Source organism: Protopterus annectens, chromosome 2.part1, assembly GCF_019279795.1.
Source record: "Protopterus annectens isolate FY-2018-M chromosome 2.part1, PAN1.0, whole genome shotgun sequence".
NCBI classification, from domain to species: Eukaryota; Metazoa; Chordata; order Ceratodontiformes; family Protopteridae; genus Protopterus; species Protopterus annectens.
This window is the reverse complement of record NC_056729.1, coordinates 140,009,353-140,034,352: the sequence shown is the minus strand read 5'-3', so window position 1 is coordinate 140,034,352 and position 25,000 is coordinate 140,009,353. Positions and strand designations below refer to the sequence as shown.

The following is a 25,000-nucleotide window of genomic DNA, read 5'->3' as shown; positions in this document are numbered from 1 at the left end:
GAAAACTCAATTTCTTCCTTTGTAACATAACCTAATGCTTTTTTTGTTTGTTCATAAGAGTTGATATGACATTTGTTACTAAAGTAAACATTATACTAGTTAATGGGCAGCCCTGCTTTATTCCTCTTTCTACTTTAATCCCCTCACTTAACCATCCATTCACCTAAATTTGTATTTCATATTGTTTATAAGCTGTCACACATACATTTTTTTATCTTTTTACTCAATTTATAAGATGTCAATATATTCCATACAGTTTGATGCTGTATGATGTCACATGCTTTATTTATATCACCTATCATAATCTTGATGTCTTCATTTCTGTTTAAATAATCATCTACTATTTCTATAATTATTAATAACAGTTCCTGACAACTTCTTTCCTTACTACTGTATACTGTATCATTTATAATATCATTTATTTTCACATCCATTCTTTTCTATATTATTTTCATAAAAAAATATAATTTGTATTATTCAGAACTACTGATCTCCAGTTCAGTATATCATTTGTCTTTTTTCCATATAAACAATTATTCCTTTACATACTTGTTTATATTTGAATCCTTCTTTTAACCATTCATTAAGTCCCCAAAGAAAATATTTCTTCCTTTCTACTACCATATTTCTGTACATTATATATTCTATTCTATTCTGTCAGGTCCTGTTGCTGAATCTATATCTACTATAAATAGTATCTTATCTAATTCTTCTAAACATATCTCCTTTTCTAAATCTTTATTATCTTGATTTGTCAGATACCTCTTTTCTATTTCCATACTTTTACTAAGCATATCTTCTTTATTTATTCCTTAACTATTGACATAATCTCTTCTTGTTTAGTCCATATTAAATCTTCTTCATCTTTCACTACTCTCAGTATACTGTTTTTTTCTTTCATATTCTGGTTTAAATAGGGAGCCATCTCTTCTTATCTTGCAAGAAATATTTTATGTTTATATATCAAATGTTTTATTATTATTTTTTGTTTAACTCACATATCTCCTTCTCTTTAATAAAATACTTTCTATCTTTCATTTCCAATTTTTTAAATGTTTCTTTACATAAATTCATACATCTTGTCTCCATTAATCCTTACTGTCTAGTTGATTTTCTATATGGCATTTCTTATATTTTTTCCTTTAAATGTTGGCCACCATTCTGACCAATCTGTATAGAATTCTCTCACATTAATATGATCTTCACAGATGTCATTTATCATATGTTTTCCTATTTCACTCCATTCTCTTTCATTTAATCTTTTTATTCCTTTTCCTACCCATATGCATTCTTTTTCTCCTTTTATTTCTATCCAGACAGGCAAATGATCAGAAAAAATCTTGTTTCTATCACCCATTCCTTGACAATTTCAATACTTTTGGATGTCAAAAAATCTGTTTCAGTTTTATGTTCTCCTCTTTTGTATGTCTGCTTATTTGTTTTCCATATTCTTAATTTCCCACACCTGATTACTTGTAGTATTTTTCTAACATCATTATTTTCTTCTTTCTCTTCCTTATATTACAATTAAAAGCTCCTGTCATTAATATATATATATATATATATATATATATATATATATATATATATACTAGCATATTGTACATTTTTTGAAACATATTTTCTCTTTTCTTGCATGAGGTATAAGCATACATACCAATCACCCTAAATACCCATTCCTTTCATCTTATATCAAGAATTGTAATCCTTCCCATTACAGTAATGTCACATCCAATATTCTAACTATTGCATTACATAGTTTTCCTGTTCCTGAATATATACATTTCCCAAAATTCCAGTCATGTTTTCATCTCTGTCTGTAATTTCTTCCTGTATTAAAAACCTTACATATTCTAGTACAATGATATCTACACATCCATATTTTTCACCATTCTAAAACACTTATCCTTCTTGTTAAAATTTTTAAACTGTTTACATTTGTAGCCACTATTCTACAATTATTCTGCTCTCCTTTTGAAAGTTTTCCACAGACAGAATCCACTATAGATGTTTATCCTTTCCCTTTTTTATCTTTTACATTAGTTCCAATAAATTTTCTTTTTCTCTGTCTTACTGTTGTACCAATAGAATTCTTTTTTCCTATAATGAAATTTGAATGTATATCTTTTCATCACCTATTTTGGATCCCTGTTCTATACTAAGTTCCTTAATAGATTTGTCATCTTTTGTAATTACTTGTTTTACAGTTTCTGTCTGAATTACATCTTGCATTGTTTTCTGTTCATTCTGCTTTTCCATGCTTTCTCCCGCCCAGTCTTCATGACCTTTTTTACAACCCATCCACATGTGCCCTGTTTCATTACATTTATAACATTTCAAAACATAATTATTTTGCATCATGCCCAGTTTCCTAACAATTAATTTATTTTCATTTTACACAATTACTAATTAAATGATCACAGCCATGGTGGTACAGCGGTAGCGTTGCTGCCTCACAGCAAAAGGTTCTACTGTTTGATTCACAGCTGGAGTGCCTTCTGTGTGGAGTCTGCATGTCCTCCCTCTCCGAAAGACATGCGTGAACGGGAGTGCCTTTGCTGAAGGTTGGGCATTGGGCTGGCAACTCTGCGCCATAAAAATCTACTGCCAATCATTAGCGGACCGGAGTTCTGCTGTGGCGACCCCAAACCGGGAAAAAGCAGCCGAAAAGACAAACAACAACAACTAATTAAATGATCTGATTTGCTACAATACAATCAAGTTTTAAGTTGTCTCCAATATCTCACAATCCCCTTATTTTAACAATTTTAACACTTGGAATATACAATATCGTCATTGTTGATTTTCAAAATAACAGAACAATCCCATCCCTCAGTCCATAATCCTCTATCATATATTTTAAAATGTCCAGTAAATTTTTACATACTGTATTATTATAAAGTCTTAAAGTCTCTTTTTTAGCTTCAGTCCCAAACTGGATATGGATTTTCTTTTTAGCTTCTATATTAAAAGATTTTATAACATGAGCATTCAAAGGAAATCAGCCTTTTCCTTTTTCATATTCCCCCAAGAATTTTTCCATTGCATGTACAGTCTCGAATATAATGTCACAAAATATTTATTAATATGAATAAATGCTCCACTTCATTTGCTTTTGCGCCCAAAGGAGTAGTAAGTTTATTCCATACATCAGATCTGTCAAGTTCTTTTTCGTCTTTTCTGTAAACTCTTTCTGTACATTTTTTCCTTTTTCTTACCTGTGTGTGTTGTACTTTATTCATGCCCCCTTGTTTCTTTCCCTTTACTTTATTTGCACGTCTCTTCTTTTTCAAAACTACCAATACAGACCTTCCAATAAATCATCCCACAACCCTCTCAACTGGAGTGTACAACATCCACTGGTTTACTCTTCCTCCTCTTGAAACAACTACTGCCGAACTAGCTCCTCAGAATTGATATTAGGATTGAAGGCCTTCTCCCTCCTTAGACCATTGTCTGCAATCTCATCCATTCATTTGGATGACCTTCCAATAAATCATCCCACAACCCTCTCAACTGGAGTGTATAACATCCACTGGTTTACTCTTCCTCCTCTGAAACAACTGCTGCTGAACTAGCTCCTCAGAATTGATATTAGGATTGAAGGCCTTCTCCCTCCTTAGACCATTGTCTGCAATCTCATCCATTCATTTGGATGACTTAACTGTCTTCCCCTCTCTCGCTCTCTCTCTCTCTTTTTCATTGACATTGCACTAAATAGCTGAGATGAAGGTATAATAAAACTCCTAGAAAGCCCGACTGCCTTCTCTGCTTCATCTGACATGCCTTCCGAAGGCTCCTTATAATTTAACATGTTTGAATCATCACAGCCACATTACTGTGCTTTCTTCTTCTTTTTTTCCTGCTTCTCTGAGCTGCTACTGCACCTATAATGGAAGGAGGAAGTGTGTAGGCACAACAGGGTCCTCTCACTCATGAATCAAGTAGGGAAAGTTCCTTGGTGTCCTGGCCAAATTTCCCATGGTCATTATGGGTACTACCTGGGATCTCCCCTGAAAAGAGAACCTTGGCTTCCTGGTACTAATCTGGTCAATAAAGTATAAATAAAAGATAAATAAAAACTAATTTTATAACTTTAAACTTCTAATAAAATTATGAGTGTGGGTTTACTGAGTTTGTTTGAAGGCATCCTTTTGGTAATAATGAAAGTTAATGCCCCTTGTGTTTTATTTATTCATTTTGTTTTTTATTTTACAAAGTTCCTTTTAAAATGATTAATAACAGGTTATACATACACACACACACACACACACACACACACACACACACACACACACACACACACACACACACACATTATATATATGTATACATACACGCGCGTGCACGCGCACACACACACATATATTTATACAGATATACATGCATACATCTGACCTGCTATGAAGACTGGCAGTTGTTTTTACAAACATTTAAAATGCATGCTGCATCTTGTGATTCAGGTTAGAATTGTCTGTATCCATAAAAATGATGAGCAGACTTTGAAGTATTCTATTGTTTCCTAATCAACTTTCATTAAACTAGCAACAGTGTGCTAGAAGAACCATATCAGATGTTCAAGAACTTAATTAGAAGAACATCTCTTTTTAACAGAGGAAGATACAGTGCCTTTGTTTCACTTACGTATTAAGACACTTTAGGCTTAGTGTCGCATCTAAATTGTATCTGGCATAAAATCTTTTGCAAATTTTCTAATGTAATGTGAGCACTCATAACTGAAACCATACCCTACAAATATGAATGTAATGTATTCCCATTGCAGGTTTTAGGTTTTATTTTAATTCATTGCTGTTCCCCCTGCTGGCTTGCATATACCACACACTGATACACTGGAGAGACTTATGTCTGAAATCATGCTTCTTGTAACCCAATGCAATGTAGTTTGGGTGGTTTTGAGTTGCAGTATACATTTTTTTCTGAATGTCATTTTGCAGAGCTCTCATTTTAAGTTAAAGTGGTCAGTGCTTTATTTACTGTATCATGCATCTTGGAATATGGCACCTTTATTCATTTAAAAACTGTTTATTTTCAAATGGATTTATTAAAATTGCTGGTTGTTTATCTGTTAAACTGTGTGTGTGCCAAACTTCTTAATGTTAATTTTATGCCAGTGATGTGCAGTGAAGCATGTTAAATGTCATTCATCAGGAAGCTGGATTGGTTATAAGCTGACACTGTTGGGGCTTCTGATAGCTTAGTGAACAGTTAATAACAATGCTGCATAAGCATCCTTATAAAAGATATGATGGTATATACTCTTTTTACTATGCTATGAGATTTGAACATGATTCATCTGCTATGCAAACTGTTTTCTGCGATTTGTTTTTTTTGGGGGGGGAGAAAGAGACAAGATGTCTGCTTAATTCTTCCATTTAGTAGAAATGTTCATTTTACGCATTAGGGCTGTATTCATATACTCCAGCTATGGAACATAATAGGGTAAATAAGAGTAAATCAGTGAGTTGTCTTAATAAGTAATTCTACCAGATTAAAGCAAAGTCAAGCATGAACCACTTGGCTGAATTTGAGTTTGCAGACGTGTACTGCTCAAAGGAGTCTTATGTTAATTTTACCAGCACAGAGTGCTAAAGCTGTGAGCCATTGATGCAATGCTTCTTGTGCAGGGTTTGATTTCTTCCACCTTCATTTGTCTGCTGAGTATGACTTTAACCAAGGCACTTAACTAGACAGTGCTCCTGCATCACCACAGGAAGGGGACAGTTATGTCCAGCAGGCTTTCCAAATAATCACATAGGGGAAAAAAAATTTTGATTTGATGTTTTGGGCACAGAGTATATTACAGATGATTAAGACTGTGTACAAAGTAGTTCCATGTCAGAGTCCAGGATTTTGACTTCCTTTGTTCTACAGAATGACATTTAACCAGGGAAATAAAAGCTAATAGCTAATATGTCCCTCTTAAAACACAAACCTGCATTTGTGCATTTTATCTGGTTAAAATAACTTGACACATGCAATTAAATAAATTATATGCTGGAAATAGTATTATACTGGCTTGAAACAAAAAGTGGAATATGGATGTGATTGTCTGTGTGCTGTTACTGGGACTTAAAGGTTATCTCCTACCATTTGTTTGTCATTGTTCCTGTTCACTTTATTACTACCAAACTATGGTGCTCTGTTATATTTCCTAACATTCTACATGTACTACTTTTGATGTAAGTGGAGTAATGTTAATTTGGGATATCAAATAAGGCAATGACAAAAAATGAATACCTTTGATTTGCACTAGAAATGTATTTTTATCCAAGACTAATGCCTAATTGCTAAAGTCAAACAAGACAATATTGTTTCAATAAGGTGATATCCATTAGCTTGTCTTCCATTAGGAAAAGAAGAAAAATAAAAAGTTAAACTATATGAGTAACATCAAATAAATTACTGGGTACATTTATTGTATCAGGATAACACAATCAATTTCTAATGTTAAATTTCTTTTAAGAATGTGATAGTATTCCCCTTTTTCTTTATCTTTTTTGCTTCTACCAATAGACCTCTGTCTTCTGGAGCCAGTGCCAGCTGTGTAATCATGACCATTTGCTCTCTTAGCCAGAATGAAGAGCAGGATGTGAGAACATAAAGAAACAGGCAGTTGAGTTTCATTGAGTGCCACTTCACTGAAACAGATTCACAGAATCCTAACTTGGTGTACCATGGGTACAGGAGTTTAACATGGGTCCTGAACGGGGAGCAATTCCTGATCTCCTCACTTCTCATGTTCAACAATCTTGGTTGAGATAAATCAGGATCGATGATCCAATGGTCAAGAACATCTGTCCTGACACATCCCACTGAATCCCAGAAAGCTGAGTTCACAGAGCTATTGTACTGTGGAAATGGAATCTGTTTGTTAATCCCCTACCCACAGTCTCCTACCCTCATTTTAAAAAATGTGATGAAATCAATGATGCACATGTACACAAGATGTCGGTAACATTTGTTCATAATATATTTTGTTACAAATTACATTTCTTGGATAGGTATATCCTGCTGGGTGACACCCATTTTTCAAGGGTGAGTGGGGATGTATAAATAAACAGTGTTACAGTAATGAATGTAGTGGTTAAAGTATTATTTCGGAACAGAACAAAGTACTGGTGTTACTACTCAGAAACCATGTACACATAAATATATGTACAAAAGTAAGCTTGGTATCTCAGGAACTAAATTGTTAAGGTTTCTACTTCACAAATCTAGGGTTCAAGGTTCACTATCATTCTGTTTTATTATTTGTTGGTCCTTCCACATTGTTCTGGCATTTATTTACATTTACATAATTAATTTTTTTATTTATGTTTTGTTGACCTAGTTAGTCTTACTAAGCTAGTGGCAACTATTCAGGAGAAACCAAGTTGCATAAATATTGACTTGGGGAAGCTTGTCAGAAATTCCCTTACTTATTTCCTCGAGATGGTGTTGATGGATTGATGTTGGAGTGAGAACAACAAGCCTGACAGAACTGAAAGTAGAGAAAGTGTAAGCAATGGGTTCTTTTTCAGATATCTTGGAAATGGAGAATAATGGAGTAAAATAATAGTGGTAACAGAAGGAGGCATGAATGACGGCATGTTAATGGTGATGATAGGCAAGGCAGACCTGGATGATTTCTTTATTTATTTATTTATTTCCAGTTTGATGACCGGGGAGGTCCACTGAGCTCAGGGAGCCCATTTTCAGTGGAGGCCCAGGGAGAAAAGCTCCGCATTATATACTTTAGATACAGATACAATCTTAGTAAAGAAGAACAATTTACAATTACATTTCATATTAGAGAGCAGGCATAATTTGTTAGGTACATGGTACAATTTAGATATTTACAATATGTACAATTATGTTTGGTTAGCTAGTGATCATAGCTAGTCAGGGGTTTAGAGGTGGAGAGAGAATTATAGGACTAGGTGGGGAGAATGCAGTTGCATTTCCTGTTAGAGGAAAGGTAGGAATGTAGCTGAGATTTAAAGTTTTCTAAGTTTGCACAAGTTCTTAGAGAGGAAGGAAGAGAATTCCATTTTTTTGCTAAGGAAAAAGATAGCAGGAGCTGACCAGCAGGGCGATTGGGTTTTCAGACAAAGATTAGGTTTTGGTGAGTAGATCTGAGAGTTCTCTGAGGGGTGTAGGGTAGAAGGATGTTGGATAGTGCAGGGCACTTAGAGGATTGAAAAATTAGTTTGTGAGCTGTGGTAATCTGAAGATAGTCTAGGTGGTTGGAGAGTTCAAGCCAGTTTAATAAATTAAGGGCAATACAGTGATGGGAGGAGTACTTGGCTTTGGAAGCAAATTCAGAAATCTTATTATAACAGACTTCCAATTTTGAGGTGAGCATGTCAGATAAGTTTGTTAATAGAGGAGCGCCATACATCAGTGAGGGGAGCAGACAGGTAGTGGCAAGAGTTTGTCTGGTGGAAGGAGAGAGAAGTGGATGTTCCTGTATAGCATACCAAGTTTTATGTGGGTTTTCTTAATGTTTTGCTGGATGTGAGTGTCAAATTTTAGGTGTTCATCAATAGTGACCCCAAGTAGTTTGGCTAAGGGAACGATGATGATTCTGTGATTTCTTGACAAGAGATTAGAGAGTAGAGATTTCACAGGAAGATGCCTGTAATGTGGATTTAAGCCTTTTGGCAGGTATTCAATGGACTATTTTTTTAAGTGTGCATATGGAAAAGGAAATGTAGTAGAGCAAAAGGAAGGATGCTGGTAGCAGAATTGGATGTCGAAAATGCTTTTAGCTGAAGGCAAAAGAAATGATCTGTTGTTCAGATCAGAATTAAAACGTGACAGCCAGTAAACTGTGACTTATGTCACTCATAACTTTTTTTGGGCTGCACTGTCGAAAGATATTAGAGCTTTAATACATTTGGGCACAGAGTCATTCTGAGAAGTAATTTTTGAGACTTTTTCTTTAGCAGAAAATGTATAATTGATTGTGATATAGAAAGGTTTTCTGTACCACAGAAAGACTACCTGTTTACAAGTAAAAATATGCAACAATAAAACTATTCCTGTGACTGTTGTCAAACTGTTCATGTGTTAAAAAAAGTGTTAGAGGAGCAGAATGAGGGATGGTGTTTGGGAGCAGTTGCTATCATTACACATTAAAGAAGAGAAATTAGTGCATTTAATGAGTGCTGTTACTGTAAATGGAAGGAAAAACAACAGTGATGCATTAGGGATAGCCACTACCAGGTCAATTTTTATGGGAGCTCATAATAATTCTGAACAATAAAAAACAGAAATGCTTCCAATATGGGGAGCCTGGACATTCTGTTAAGACCTGCAAAATGATTTGCAGAAAGTATAATAAGGAATTCTGTTTATGGCTTGACTGCCTAATATTACAGGAAAATGTAACTTATGAAGTAAGTGAAGCTGAGGGAGAAAATGAAAGTTGTATTACAGACAAAATAATGAGAACATTGCTCTACAAAATGAAACCGTGCATAAGAATGAGGACAATGTGCAGAATGACACAAATTATGTTTATTGTTCAAATCTGATAAGAAAAATGAGGTGTTGGGATATAATGAAAGGCAAGTCAGATATAGCTGGAGGAAAATGAAGCTAAGTCTGTTTCCAACAGGGTGAAAAATACGATGTTACAAAGATGGATAAAGAAAATTCTAAAAAAGGGAAAGGGGTAATAAATACAGCGCATCTGTGAATGTTAAAATTATCAAAAATAAAGGACAGAGATTAATGGTGTATCAGTAGCATCTACAAATAGAAGCTGATGTAATATGTATGGAAAACATAACATTTCCAGAAAATAAAAAGAAGGAACAACTGATAACAGCACAGGGAGACAAACATTCTAATGTTTTTGAAAGATAACATCTTCAGGTATAGCAGTTATAATAAAAAAATGAAAACATGAAAGTGTGATATGTTATCGTGGAGGTTCCAGGAAGAATCATTATTTGTGACATAAAAATAAACAAGAAGCCACTGCAAAGAATTGTGACTTGTGTGTATATGATAGTGAGAAATGGGGCTAAAACGTTTGAAGAGATGAAGAAGTTTGTAATGGTGCATATTGGCATAAATACAGGAGACTTTAATGACAACTGTAGGAAACAGCAGCAAAATAACTCAGAAAAATGAAAGTGTGTAAGGGAAATGATGCGGTACAGACGATTTTTACGTAGGTAAGGAAAGAGAGTTAGTATCTATGTATGCATATATGTATAATATATATATATATGTGTGATGTTTGCAAGAGGAAATATTAAAACTGAAATTATTTATTCCTATCAGATGCATTATATGAGGAATAAAGAGGCAAGAAGGGAAGACATTTTATGGATCATCAGGCAGAATGGACTAGTATAATGTAGTATATATAATGTATAATGTAATATAGTATAATGGAATAGTAACTACGAATGGTGAGATTATTAAGGAAGGTAAGGGGCTGAAGAGATTAATAGATGAAATGGTTAAAAATGGACATGTGGAAAGGGGGTATTGTGGTACAAGCATAATACCCTGAAGCCACAAGGTTGAAGTGGTAGAAAATGTATAAAGAAAAATATAAGTCTATTTAATAAAGGAGAACAGTGCTTAATACTGCATTAGGGCCTTGTGATTCCCTTTGGTGTGTATGTGCTTTTTAATTGGTGTTCATAAAGGTCATTTTGCATGATACAGGCATTTGTGGTACTGGGTCATTGACTTCAAGTATAAAATAAGTACTTAAAGGTGGAGGCTGACTTAAGGAGATGGGAAAACCTAGAATATAAAAGATTATAAAGAAAAATGAAGCTAAGGTAGGTAGAAATTAATATGGAATTTCTGAAAAGGTATGCAAAATATATGAGGAAAAAAGACAGATGTGATTTTCAGGAAGTTTCTTTTTTTCTTTTAAAATGAGGAAAGAAAAGTTACATCATTTACTTCAAAAAATGTGAAATATAAGGAAAGGAAGCCAATTAGTTTAAAGGATAGTAGATAGTAACAATGTGTGTTGCAGGCAAGAAGACATAATAAAAATGGTTGCATTTTATGTTAAGGATGTTTAGGGAAAAGGGAAAAAAAGAAAATGCAGAGCAGTTGAAGGAAGAAGTGATAGAGTAGTTAAAAAGATCAACAAGAAAGAAATGCAAGGTATATTGAAAGAAGGAAATGGGAAGAATGATCCAGAACCATTTGAGATCAGTTGTCTGTTTTACAAGGAAAGGAGTGAAGAAGAAAAATTAGTATTCGTACATGTAATGGGGGAGTGGTCATGTGAGGCTATTTTGTATAAACAAATTCAAGTTCATATACTAAAAAAAAAACTGGAAACCTATTGTGTTAGGGAACACAAACTATAAAATATGTATGACGTTTTTACAGAAACGGTCTAGAAAATTGGAGGAGTTAAGTATGAGGGAATTATGGAATAAGGGGGAAACAATTAGATGTGTTGGTTGTGATCAAATAATTGCTAAATAGTACTGTGAGAGAAAGGAAGGGCTGATAGCTTGTGGTGAGTGATGTTGCAAAGCTATTCAGTAGCACAGACCATATTAGTATACAAAGTATACTGAAATGGCATGGAGTATGTAATACGGCAAGGAATGCTTTGGTGTCAGATTAAGAAAATACATGGAATAAAGATATGGTTAATGGATATATGGGTTAAAGCATACAGATTCAAAAAGGGGTTAAACCAATATGGCTAATTACTGGGATTTTTTTTGTTTGTGATGAATGCAGTTATGAATTGTTGGAGAAGAGGCAAACTGGGAACTGACATAAGGAAAGAATGTGCTACCACTTATATTTTATGCAGGTGATCTTACTTTAATAATGAAAAATAAGGTGCGGATGAGACATGCACTTTTAATGGTTGAATGGACTTAGAGACAGTTGGGTTGATATTGAATAAAGAAAAGAGCACATGTTCTGAAAATATAAAATAGGAAGAATGTATTTTTGAGTGAGAGAGATACACGTTTCATGGTTTAATTCTGGTAAACAGAAGTAATAGAGAAATGTCATGTAGAAAAATATATTTAATACAAGTTTATGTTATAAATAAGATAGGTTATTGAGGTATGCATTTCCAATGAAAGAAAAAGAATCATTTGAGATTATGTTTAGTATTACCTGAGGATCAAAATTAAACCCAATTAAAAGGGGAGTTTAGTGCTGTGAGAAACTTCATGGATGTTAGGTTTAATACACTTAGTGGCATATTTGACATCTTAGAGTTATTTTGGGTATTGGATAAGACATGCCAAGAAGGAAAAAAGCATGTCGGGGAATGTATTATAGATGCTATGAGAATATGTGGATATAAGTGGAAACTAGTAAAAAAAAAAAAAAAAGTATAATTTATCTGAAATGCAAGAATATGTGAGTACACTCAGATTACAGAAAACAGAGGCAGGGAAATGGAATTACAAAAAGAAGAAATGTTTCAAAAAGATAATGAACAAAAATGACATTAGATCTCGGCAATGGCTAAGGTAAAGAAAATGAAAAGTAATAAAAGAAGACAAAAAAGCTTAAAATAATTGTAAAAGAGAAGAATTATGCTGAGACTACAACTTAAAAGTTAGCTTTGAGATGGCAGGTAAAGTATAAACACCAGAATGAAAGATTATATAATATATACAAAGCAGAGTAGACAGGTGAGCATTATATACCTTTCATATATGGTAAGAAGAGGTTCATCTTCTGTAACAGTAGGATGGAGTAAGTGGGCTTAGGTAAGAAGACCTTCCTTTGACCACTGTAACCCCAAAGCAGGGCCTTTCCCTGGATGTGGTGTCCAACTTGTAGTGCTGGGAAAAGGTACTTAAGATTAGACTGAGCAATCACTATGTAAATTTTATTTAATATTGCATTCTTTACCATGGCAGTACATGTGTCCATTGCTCTTACTTAGAGGGCTTTCTTGGATATGGCTACAAAGATTTCTCTTTTAATGTGTCAGTATCTGATACAATCTGAGAAGCATCTGGAGAAGGTAAGTTTGGATATCAGAAGGTCTTTTTGTAGATGAGCAAAGGATGTGAAGTCTTAATCAGTCTTCATGAACTGCTTAGTTCTGCTAATGTTGAATCTTAGTATCCTGTGAACATCTAGTCAAGAATATATTCACTTTTGTTTAGCACATGAAAAGAATATCAGTAGAGTGACGGAAGAAGTTATATTGGCTTCTATCACAACTTTGTGCATGAATGACTGGTTGGTTCTAAGTGCCACTTTGTCCTTAAGGAAGGTGAAGTAAGGTATTTTGACTGTAGAGACTTAAAGCTCTGAAGTCTTTCTCATCTGTGTGACTATTAGAAGGAAAACAATCTTCCATGAGTGGTACTTAAGGTAATCTCTTAATTCTAGTGCAAAGTGCGGCCTTGTCGGGAGTGCTAGGATGAATTATTAGTGCTAAAGGGACACACTGATTTTTGATCAGCAGTCTAAGTATAGGATGCCTTGCTGATCTTTGTAGTTCCTGGGAAGGATATGTTTTGACCTGCATGGAAATTAGAGAAGGGTGCAAAATAAATTGCAGTGGTGGAATAGATAAGGCCTTTTCAAATAACTCTGAGAAATGTTGCAAGATCTGGGCTAGGGGTGTTGAATTAGGATTAGTTGATGAACCTCTTCTGTTTCTCTATATATGTTTTCCTGGTAGATGACTTTTGCAAAGAGATCAGGATATGCAAGACATTTGGTGAGAAATTGGAACTATTTGCTACATTTAGAAATTGATTAGCCACTGATGTCTCAGTGGATCTTATCCAGCTATGTATGATCAGGTCCTTGACCCTTGAAAGTTAGAATCTGTGGAGCCAGAAGAGGAACCCATACATGTCTAGGCCAGAATATCATTATTAGGAACAGTTTTGACTTCAGCTTTTGGGCTTTTGAATTGTCTTTAGAAGGAGGGATGTTAGCAGATAGACACATAAAAATGCATGGGGCCAGTACTTCACCACAGCATTCTTAACCATCATACTGTGGTATGTGTGGAAGAGAGAGAGAGAGAGAGAGATAGAGAGAAAGAGAAGTAATTGAAGCATTCCACACCTGACAAAGATGTCTATCACTAGATTGCTCCACCTCTGGAATATTCTGATTGCTGTTCTCTGGTCTTAGGGCCATTCACAGAGAAGAAGCAGTTCTGGGCTCAAATGGTCCACCATGATGTCTCTCTCCCCTGGAATTTGTGCTGGTACCAGGATCAGCTTCTGGGTGATGGCTAAATCCTACAGGTCAGTCACCTATCTGTACAAACAGAATGAGTGGGTTCTGTGCTGCATGCTGATATACCACATCAGTGCTGTGTAGTCCGTGTGGGCCACTAATGGACCTTCAGAAGATAATCATGGGGCATTAGTAAGGACAGCACTACCACTCATTCTGCTAATAAAAATAGGATTCTTTGTGAGATCATGTGTCATGGGCTGGAAGTGGCCCATATTCTAAGACAGATGAACCTGTCAGACCAGAGAAAACGAGATATAAGTTTGGAATCATTTAAGCTTGTTCAAACAGGGAGAGAGAAAGATTCACAGTATAAGGCGCTTCTTTCACAAGTCAGCAGTATAAATATGTTGCAACACATTTGTAACAAGAAAGAATACAGTGACTTGCACAGCAGAAATTGTATGAAAACACCAAATACCAGTAAGTAATATTAAATAAACAGCGGTTTAATGGCATTAAAAATGACAATGCTTTATTAGACCAAAACTGTTGCTACACATGCTGCTTATGTTGATGCCATTGATAATAAAATGTGAATTACAGGTGTCTCATGGATGGATGTGTCTGTGTGTGGTACCATGTTAAAAGCTGCCACTGTATATCCTAAAGTCTTGTCATGCCTTAGTGGGACTGAACTATGTTGTTCAAAGTGAACTTCGGGACAAGGACCTTGTCTCCTAGCAGCAAAGTTTTACAAGACTGGGTATCAAAGTTACACACCCAAGAAGGCAATTTTTCGGTCGGGGTAAGTTGCTACTTGTGGATGCTGATTGTAATGTCCAGTTACCTGAGTAGCCTGATAAGACGAAAGACTGAGACAGGGAGCCTGCTGTTTCCAAGGAAGAGGGAGTGACAAATCAACCATTTATGTACAGGAGGATTTTACTTCCTACCAGACTCTGATGAGATGTTACTGCAGCCATGCCTTGATAGCACCCTGGAGACTGAGGTGAGAGTGAAGAACAGGTTACTGAATTGGAAGCATAGTATGTAATTCTGTAAAATGTCTTGTTACTTTCAAGAAGAGTATATATATAATTGTGTTCATAATGCCTTCCTAAGCAAAACAGTGTTTTCTGTGGGTGCTGCTTCTCTCTCTCACACACACACACACACACACACACATATATATGTTTTGGACATATGTCAACTCATTGATAGTGGTTTTGATGAATGCAAACACATTGGACAGCTGTTTGCTGAAATTACTTTCATCGAACCTCTGGCACATACTTTTTTGCACAAGGTAAGCACCCCTCCAAAACTTTTATATACAAACTCTGAGACTGCACAACAGTGAAGAAACCTCCAAACTTTTATATACAAACCCTGAGACTGCACAACAGTGAAGAAACCCCCAAATTTTTATATACCAACCCTGAGACTGCACAACAGTGAAGAAACCCCCAAACTTTTATATACAAACCCTGAGACTGCACAGCAGTGAAGAAACCCCCAAACTTTTATATACAAAATCTGAGACTGCACAACAGTGAAGAAACCCCCAAACTTTTATATACCAACCCTGAGACTGCACAACAGTGAAGAAACCACCAAAACTTCTATATACAAATCCTGAGACTGCAAAACAGTGAAGAAACACCCAAACTTTTATATACAAACTCTGAGACTGCACAATGTTGAAGAAACCCCCAAACTTTTATATGCAAACCCTGAGACTGCACAACAATGAAGAAACCCCCAAACTTTTATATACAAACCCTGAGACTGCACAACAGTGAAGAAACCCCCAAACTTTTATATACAAATGCTGAGACTGCACAACAGTGAAGAAACCCCCAAAGTTTTATATACCAACCCTGAGACTGCACAACAGTGAAGAAACCCCCAAACTTTTATATACCAACTCTGAGACTGTACAACAGTGAAGAAACCCCCAAACTTTTATATACCAACCCTGAGACTGCACAACAGTGAAGAAACCCCCAAACTTTTATATACCAAACCCTAGGACTGCACAACAGTGAAGAAAGATGAAAACTCCACTGCCAATGAAAGTAATTTTGGCAAATGGCTCTCAATGTACTTGACAGTAACAATAAATATATATATATATATATATATATATATATATATATATATATATATATACATACATATACACTTTCCACATGTATAGATCTCTGTCACACACACACACACACACACACACACACACACACACACACACACACACACACACACACACACACACACAAAAATACATCATTATATGTATCTTTATACATGTACATATCAATATCTATATCAACATATATTTTGCATTGCACATCCTTCTTTGCTCATTGACTGAATTTTTTCTTTTTGTCCAGTTTTTGACAGAAAATGTTTATTAAAGTGTATCTTGGTAAACCATTCTGATTTAAACAGTACAGCTCCTTATAGTGACCAGTTCCTTATTAAAATATTCTTTGCATGCTAACAGATGAAGACATCGCTTATTAACTGATTATAGCTTATTTTCTTGAAATGAATAATTATTTAGACTAGTTTTAGTTTAAGGAAAGTCCAGCAACACACATATTTTCTGTGTAGATCTGCTGGATAGGTTCTGTCAAAAAAAATTCAAGTCTTGTACCTGAGGAATACACCTCATCCATACGCAATGAATAAATGCATATTTACAAATCTGGAATGAATAGAATAAATCAACTATGCAAACAATTGTGTGAATGGCAGTCTGGATTATAAACATTTCAAATAATGTGAGATGTCTAACATGCCAAAAAAGTGAGTACTTAATAAAAAAGGAAAAACTAATTTGTAGTGCTTACTTGTATCCCTTAGCTGTCACGATGCACTTCGAGTCATGATGGCATGGATTCAAATCAGGTTTACAAAAATCTATTTTCTCCTCACACAGCTCCCCTAAAACAAAAAGTAAACCCACAGAAAGCACATTTTTTTCACAGTAAAGATAAAGAGCTATGGTTACATTTTCGCAGTATTAAAAATTCCATGCAATCACTCATACATGCATTTCTGTAAAGAAATGGAAAAGTCATTTGTCAAAGCAGACATTGCATTAATGAAAATAGACGAGTTTCCTCAGAATAATCCAGCATGCTTCATACTAAACAGTTTATTTATTAAAATACTTTATTTATATTTACATACTAATATAGACTATCAGTTTGTTATCACTGCTATCATATCGTTTCAGTTTGCAGGGTCCAATGGTGCTTTTCATATAGTGCAGGAAAGCTCAGTGCTGAGATCTCTGCATCTTTCTCTAAATTTAAATAGTAGCAGGGTGGCATTGGTGTACATAATCTGTCAGCACTTGGTTGGAAGAGAACCTTGAGAAATATTCCACGTTTGCAGTTTCCTACTGTTTAACATCAATAACAAACTTCTCCACAGAGAAAGTGACTAAATGTGGTGGTGTCACTCATAAAAATCAAGATATCAAAGCATGCAAAATAATTCACTCTTATTTAATGAAAACACGTATTTTCACAACACGCATTTATGACAAACTGGTATACTCCCACTACAGGGGGAACTGCAGCAATATCACGAACTCAGGCACACTAGTGAAACGAGATGTCAGCATATTAATGGCAAGTATGCAGGCATCTCAAACAGCATGTTGTCAACAAGTTGCTTTCATGGTATGTCATAAATGTTTTAATAACATGCTGTGTTTCAGTGTACATGCAAATAGCATGCAGTTCTAAAAAACATACTAAGGCATTACACAGGCTGTAAGCTGGGATAAGCCGTACTTTATGTAATGTTGTTACAAGGTCTGGCCAAATGATATGAAACATGAGACCATAACAAAGGCATATATCTTGTTGTTGTTGTTGTGTCTTTCAGCTTTTCCCGGTTAGGGGTCACCACAGCGGAACTCCAGTCCGCTAATGATTGGTAGTTGATTTTTACGTGCCGAGTTACCAGCCCTGATGCACAACCTTCAACAAAGGTACGCCCATTCATGCATGTCTCCACGCAGAAGACACTCTAGCTGAGAATCGAACCGGACAGCGTCTTACTGTGAGGCAACAATGCTACCGCAGTACCACCACCGCAGTCTAAAGGCATATATCTTGTGTAACCCATAATTTGTTATAGATACACACCAGGAAGTTAAACTGCAGCAGAATATTCTACTGAAATGCTATGGCTAAATCAAATTTTTTCATTAGTCAACACATATACTGACCAATCAGATGGCTCTTTATTGCAAGGATATATTCTGAGAGTAGGATCTATATTACTTTGTCAGCTTGCATGTTCACTGGCCCACAGGCGTACAAAGTATTACAATTGAAACTTACCCATGCTAACCAAGGAGACAAGAGTGAACATGAGATTTGCAGGGAGAGCAAGTCTTTTGCCTCTCAGTCCCACAACAGCTAACAAAGAAAACAAATGCTAACATGGGTCCTGCAAGGAGGCAACCTCTTCAGTGCTTGTTTTCCCAAATTCATTGTTGACTCAATTTTTTTTGCTAAATTGCAGCTTTGACAAACTGAGCTTGATGAAACTAATGACTCCCAGATTTTAAACTTATAAAGAGAATAGAGCAGTACATACTGCCACAGGATTGTACTGAATCTTGTCTGATACATTTAGTAGGTTGTGATAAACTTCTGCTGCTTAGCAACAGATTAGCAATAACCCATGCATGGGGTGTAGTTAATGCTGGGTTTACCACTGCTAGCATGATCTCATCATTGGGGTGAAGCATAAGAGCTGAAATTACTAAGCAAGCTGTGGGTAAACCAGCAATGTTAAGTTGTCTATCTCGCCTTCATTCTTGCTGGTTGGGTTCAGAGCCGATCCTCGGCTCCGACTCGGCCATCTTCAAAAGCTTGAGAGCTACTTACTGGCTCGAGGCCCCCCTATATCCCATGATGCCTGGCGCTAGATACCCAGATCTCATTTGCCACTTCTGCTGTGAGGTTGCTTTTACTTGCTCAGGTCATATTTTTCAATTTTATTGTCATTGTATAAAAAACATTTTTATATTATAGTTGGTGTTTAAAATAGTTAGTGTACTTTCAGTAGTTGTAGTTATCTATTTGTATTTAGTCTCCTTCCCTTGAAAACTAATTTTCTTGTTAGAGAGTACCCCCCCCCCCTGTTTCTCTTCTTAAAGGTAGCCGTTTTTAGTTAGAGGCTATCCTTGTTTCAATTTTTATGCAATAGTTTCTTTGTTAGAAATTGTGGTAGATTAGTAGGTCTAATTACCTTTTCTTAGATAATAGAGTGCGTGTGCTGTTAGGGTGTGGTAACTGATGTTGAGTGCATGTGTTTTTACTAGTTACCTATTTCCCTTTTGTTACTTTTTCTCTGTAAATTGATTTTTCCTTTTACAGGTATGTCTAAAGATACAAAAGTATCTGGATTCAAGAAGTGTGACTCATGCTGTCAGAAGATGTCACGGACAGATGGTCACACTTCTTGTGTCTACTGTTTGGCGCCCTACACCTGCAGGACTCATGATCAGTGTGTCACGCCTTTAGTCCAAGAGTCCTGCAGGAGCGTAGGAATAAGCTAATCCTTAGGGGTTTGCTCAAACCTGAAAGGTTCAGTCAGTGAAACCCTCTAAGCCAACGAAGCCGTCGGCTCCCAGTTCGGAGCCGTCATCGGGTGTGGCGTCTGCTTCAACTTTGGTTCCGACTGGAACCGAAGTACCAATCTCTCAGTCAACTTTGGTTCTGACTGGAAACGAAGTACCTATCTCCCAGTCGGCCCCGACTCTGGTGTCGGAACCATCAGGGAGTCGAAAATGCTCTAGGTCTCCATCCCTAGAGTCGATACACTCAGCTCCGGGGTCGCCTCTTTTACAGTCGGAGTGAAGTCACCGATCCCACTCTTCTCGGTCTTCTAGACTATCTGACCATGATTTGGAGAGAGTGATGAGCAGGCTCCTAAAATCGCAGGCCCTGGCTAAAATGTTATCCAGCCCCCCTCATCAGGGTTCGGCTCCGCCTATCTCTGCAGTAGTTCCTCCTTCGACTCATTCCTTGAGTTCGGAGCCGGAGCTTGCTGGGGCTCGGATCGTGGAACCGTCGGCGCCAATACCTATCCTTTTGGTTCCATCGTCGGCTCCGATCTCATCCATGGTGCTGTCCTTGGAGGGATCTGGGCGCCGGGACTCCCTCGTCGGCTCCGAGGGAGCGAGTGGCATCAGACCCTTGTCCGACCCCGTTCTCCCTCTTGGAGCTTCGGCGCAGGTGAGTTTGGCTCCTACATCGGACTCGGAGCCATCTCTCTTGGTGCCGGGAAGGATCCCGGTCTCTTCAGAGCCGGAGCCTTCTCTGGTATCGGGAAGGGGCACCCTTGAGGTCATGAGGAGTGTGCTGGCCTCTGAGTCAGCCCCATGGTCAGCCTCATCGGCTCCTCCCCCCATGGTGCCTGTGTCTGCCTCTGCCCCTCCTCCAGACCCCAAGCATGGGGAATAAGCACTCCAGGGCACCCCATTGGGTGTATCTTCCTCTTCCTAGGCCTCCCCTGATCACTCAGAGGAGCGCCCTTGAAAGAGGAAATGCAAGAGGAAGCATGTTGACTCCCCTGAGTCTGTCACTTCAGATACCGACTTAGAGGATTCGGAAGGGTCCCCGAGATCCCCCCTCTGAGGACATCTCTTTCTCAGATATCCTTGAGATACTTAGGCAGAGGGGGAACTGGACTACCCTTAACCCTTCCGAGGAAGAGTCGGTATTCCTGGATGCATTTGGTTCCCAACCCTCCACCTCCTGGGTGTCTCCGCCTTTCGATCCACTGATATCTTTGGTGGCTCGGAAGGCGTATTCAGCCCCAGACACAGTGGAACCAACCCCCCGAAGACCCACAAAATTTATTACTGCACCACAAGACAAGCAATTTCTGACTAAGGGTGTTCCCGTTGATGCCATGGTGGTAGCAGCGGCCACAAAAAAGGAGTTGGCTGAAACTTCTTCGTCTGTCCATCCCCCTAATAAGGAATCTCGGACAATGGACAGATATGGGAAGCGGATGTTTTCATCAGCAACCTTCTCCATGAGGTCGCTGAACTACTTGTGCCACTTTACCCACCTTCAAAGGGATCTCCTTAAAGAGCTAGGAGATACCCTTCAAGATCCATCAGCTGCGGGGGCCCAGACTAAGGTTGCCTCCCAGCTGGCGACTCTTAATTTGGTAGTAAACTCCTCCATGCGGCTCATCTCTTATGCAGCCAATGGTGCGAGTAGGGCCGTAGGCACAGGCGTGGCCTTGAGGAGGCATGCCTGGATGCAGTTATGTAACTTTGCGGAACGCTTCAGGGCGTCTTTCACCAACACCATCTTTGATGGTTCTGCTCTTTTTGGACCACAGGTGAAGGATACCCTTACCAGGTGTGAGCAGGAAGGCAAGACTCTCTCTGCTGTGGGAGTCTTTTTTTCCACTCCTTCAAGACCGTATCCCAAGGATCAGAAGAGTGGGAAGATGTGGTTCCTGAAACCCCAGGGAGCCATGCCTGACACACGTGGAGAGTTCCCCTCCAGGGGCAGAGGAGGGAACAACAATAGACGCCGCCCTCGGGGCAGAGGGGGTCTGCAAAATCAAGGCCAAAGAGAATCTTTCTCTGACGAGCCCTTCCAGCATCCCTGAGGTGCTGCCCGGCTGTCCACCTTCGGAGGCATTTGGGGGAAGATTATCGCTGTACCCAAAAGCCTGGCAAAGTATAACACAAGACAAATGGGTACTGTCTATCATATCCAAAGGCTACAAAATCCCTTTCTTTTGCACTCCCTACGTTCCCAACAAATCCCTTCCAGATGTTCCACCCAATCTAAGGGATCAAGCAGTTCAAGAAATTTCAAAACTGTTAAAAAAAAGAGCCATCCAGCCAGTCCCGGCAGACCAGCAAGGATCCGGAATTTACTCAAGGTTCTTTTTGGTACGAAAAGACAGGGGACTGGAGACCCATTCTGGATCTCAGCAGACTAAACAGGTCTGTTCAAAGAATGAAGTTCCGGATGGTCACGCTACAGTCCATTTTACCCTTTTTGGGTCAGGACAATTGGATGTGCTCCATAGATCTTCAGGACGCGTACTACCATATCAAAATGGACAGACGCTCCAGAAGATTCCTCCGCTTCTGGCTGGGAGCCAGTCATTATCAGTTCAGAGCTCTGCCCTTGGTCTCACCACAGCCTCCAGGGTGTTCACCAAATGTTTGGCAGTAGTTACTGCTCACCAGAGACGGCAAGGATTCCAGGTGTTTCCATATTTAGACGACTGGCTCCTTACTGCAACCACCAGGCATCACCTGCTGTGAGCCAGAGACTACGCCATCCAAACTTGCTCCAAACTAGGCATCACAATAAATTTCGAAAAGTCTGCATTATCGTCTTGTCAATCTATTACCTTTATAGGCGCAAACTTAAATACAAAGGACATGTCAGCGAGACTTCCATTAGACAGAGTGCTAGACATTCGCCGACATGTGCAGGTCTTATTAGGATGCAAAAAAATTCAGGCCAGATTCGTCCTAAAGACCTTGGGTCTCATGGCAGTGGCTATCATACTAGTCCCTCTCACTCGTTTTCATATGAGGATTCTTCAGTGGATGCTGTTCACCCAATGGTCTTTCCAGCAACTTCCAATGTCTCACAAAATAATGATCACACAGACATGCAAAAACCAACTTGCTTGGTGGATGGTTTCCCCATAATACCCCAGGGCAGACCATTTGCTCTTCCTCCTCCAGTGGCTACTGTGACCACGGATGCCTCCATGATCGGGTGGGGGGGGGGCATTTTCAGGGCAGAACAGTCCAAGGTACCTGGCAGCCTCACGAGTACCATCTGCATATCAATGTCTTGGAGATGAGGGCCGTGCTTTTGGCGTTGCAAGCTCTTCACAACTCTCTTCCTACTGGGACCATTGCAGTTCAAACAGACAATATGTCGGTAGTGTGGTACATCAACAAGCAGGGCGGAATCAGGTCCTACCCCCTATGTCAAGAAGCACTCAGACTCTGGCAGTGGGCAATCTCTTCCCAACAGTTTCTGATAGCAGTGCACATCCCTGGGAAGTCCAACGTTATAGCGGACAGGCTGAGCAGAGCAATTCTCATGCCTCATGAGTGGTCTCTCAATCAGACAGTGGCAGACCAAATCTTCCACAAATGGGGTCAGCCTTGCTGCGACCTTTTTGCCACCCCCTTCAACAGCAAGTGCAACAATTTCTTCTCTCTCCTCTTTCTTCCCGGACACTCCCCCAGAGATGCTCTAGTTCACGATTGGCCTCAGGGACTTCTTTATGCATTCCCTCTGTTCCCCCTGATTCCCAAATTAATACAGAAAGCTACCACATTGGGATGCAAGATGATCCTCATTGCCCCTTACTGGCCTCGACAAATTTGGTTCCCGTTCCTGCATCATTACCTTCTGAAGCAGCCCTGGACCCTGGACCCAGTTCCAGACCTCCTGATCCATCAATTGAGCGGGCTGCACCAATCCCTTCAATCTCTCCAGCTCACTGCTTGGTTGCTCCACTTCCGACCTTAGCCAGGCTTCCGAACATCTCCCACTCAGTGCGTGAAATCATCTTATCATCGCACAAGTCTACCACTAGAAAGACTTATGCTAGTAAGTGGAAACGTTTCTCTTTCTGGGCAGAGGCTAGGAATATAGATCCCTTTTCAGCCCCTGTGCAACATATTTTGGATTTTTAGCGGAACTTTTTTGTGCTGGATCATCTTCTGCCACGTGAGAGATCCCCCACCTCCGTGGGATCTAAATTTGATCTTAGCTTCCCTGATACTGCCCCCCTTTGAACCGGCAGCTTCTTGTTCCTTGAAGTTTCTTTCTTGGAAAACCCTTTTTCTGGTTGCAATTACTTCAGCCAGAAGAGTTTCTGAGCTTCAGACTCTTTGCGTTCGCCCTCCTTATCTAGTTTTCCACAATGACAGAGTTTCTCTCAGGACTAATCCTTCCTTCCTTCCAAAGGTTTCTTCTGACAATAATTTGAATCAGTCTATTGATCTGCCTGTGTTTTTTCCAAATTATTCCAACAAGACAGAGTACAAATTGCATCAGTTGGATGTTCATAGACAGTTACGCTTTTACTTGCATAGAACTAAGCAAATCAGAAAATCAGACCAGCTGTTCCTGCCCTATGCTGAGGGTAAACAAGGTCTACTTGTGTCGAAAGTAACCTTATCTAGGTGGTTGACATCTATTATTACATTTATATATCAGCTAAGGAATAAAGAGCTTCCTGCTAAACCAAAAGGTCACTCCACTAGAGCTCTAGCTACTTCAGTGGCTTTTCAGACAAGATTGCCAATGGAAACTATTTGTGCGGCAGCTACATGGGCCAATCCTCATACCTTTATTTCACATTATAAGCTGGATGTGGCCTCCAGGAGCAGAGTTGATTTTAGTTCCACTGTTCTGAAGAGTCTGTTCCGATGAGGCACCCAGGATTGAGGTGCTAGGGACACAGTCCCAACCAGCAAGAATGAAGGCGAGATAGACAACTTAACATTTAGAAGTTATGTACCTACCATAACGTTCCATGTTAGTTGTCTTCTTCTCGCCTTCTTTCTTGCGTCCCACCCTCCATCCCCCTATCCTAGTAGACCGAGAAGAGTTCCTTATGTTTTTCTCACTGGCTGAGTCTCCTCTGGCTATTCCTTCTGACTAGTAGTCTCTCCAGTAGGATTTATGCATTCTAGGACAGGATTCCTGTATTATTATTATTATTATTATTATTATTATTATTATTATTATTATTATGTCTGCAGTTAGACTTA

At 38.5% G+C, this 25,000-nt stretch overlaps 1 protein-coding gene across 7 annotated transcripts in view; it reads right to left on the bottom strand.

Annotated features, from left to right (window-relative positions):
- Positions 1-25,000, bottom strand: part of SLIT2 (slit guidance ligand 2) — a 1,414,056-nt gene that overhangs the window by 83,985 nt on the left and 1,305,071 nt on the right. For all 7 annotated transcript variants that reach the window (XM_044062070.1, XM_044062072.1, XM_044062071.1 and 4 more), the window contains one exon: positions 17,037-17,130. In XM_044062070.1, coding sequence (XP_043918005.1) covers positions 17,037-17,130 — 94 coding nt within the window. The remainder of the gene's footprint in view (positions 1-17,036; positions 17,131-25,000) is intronic.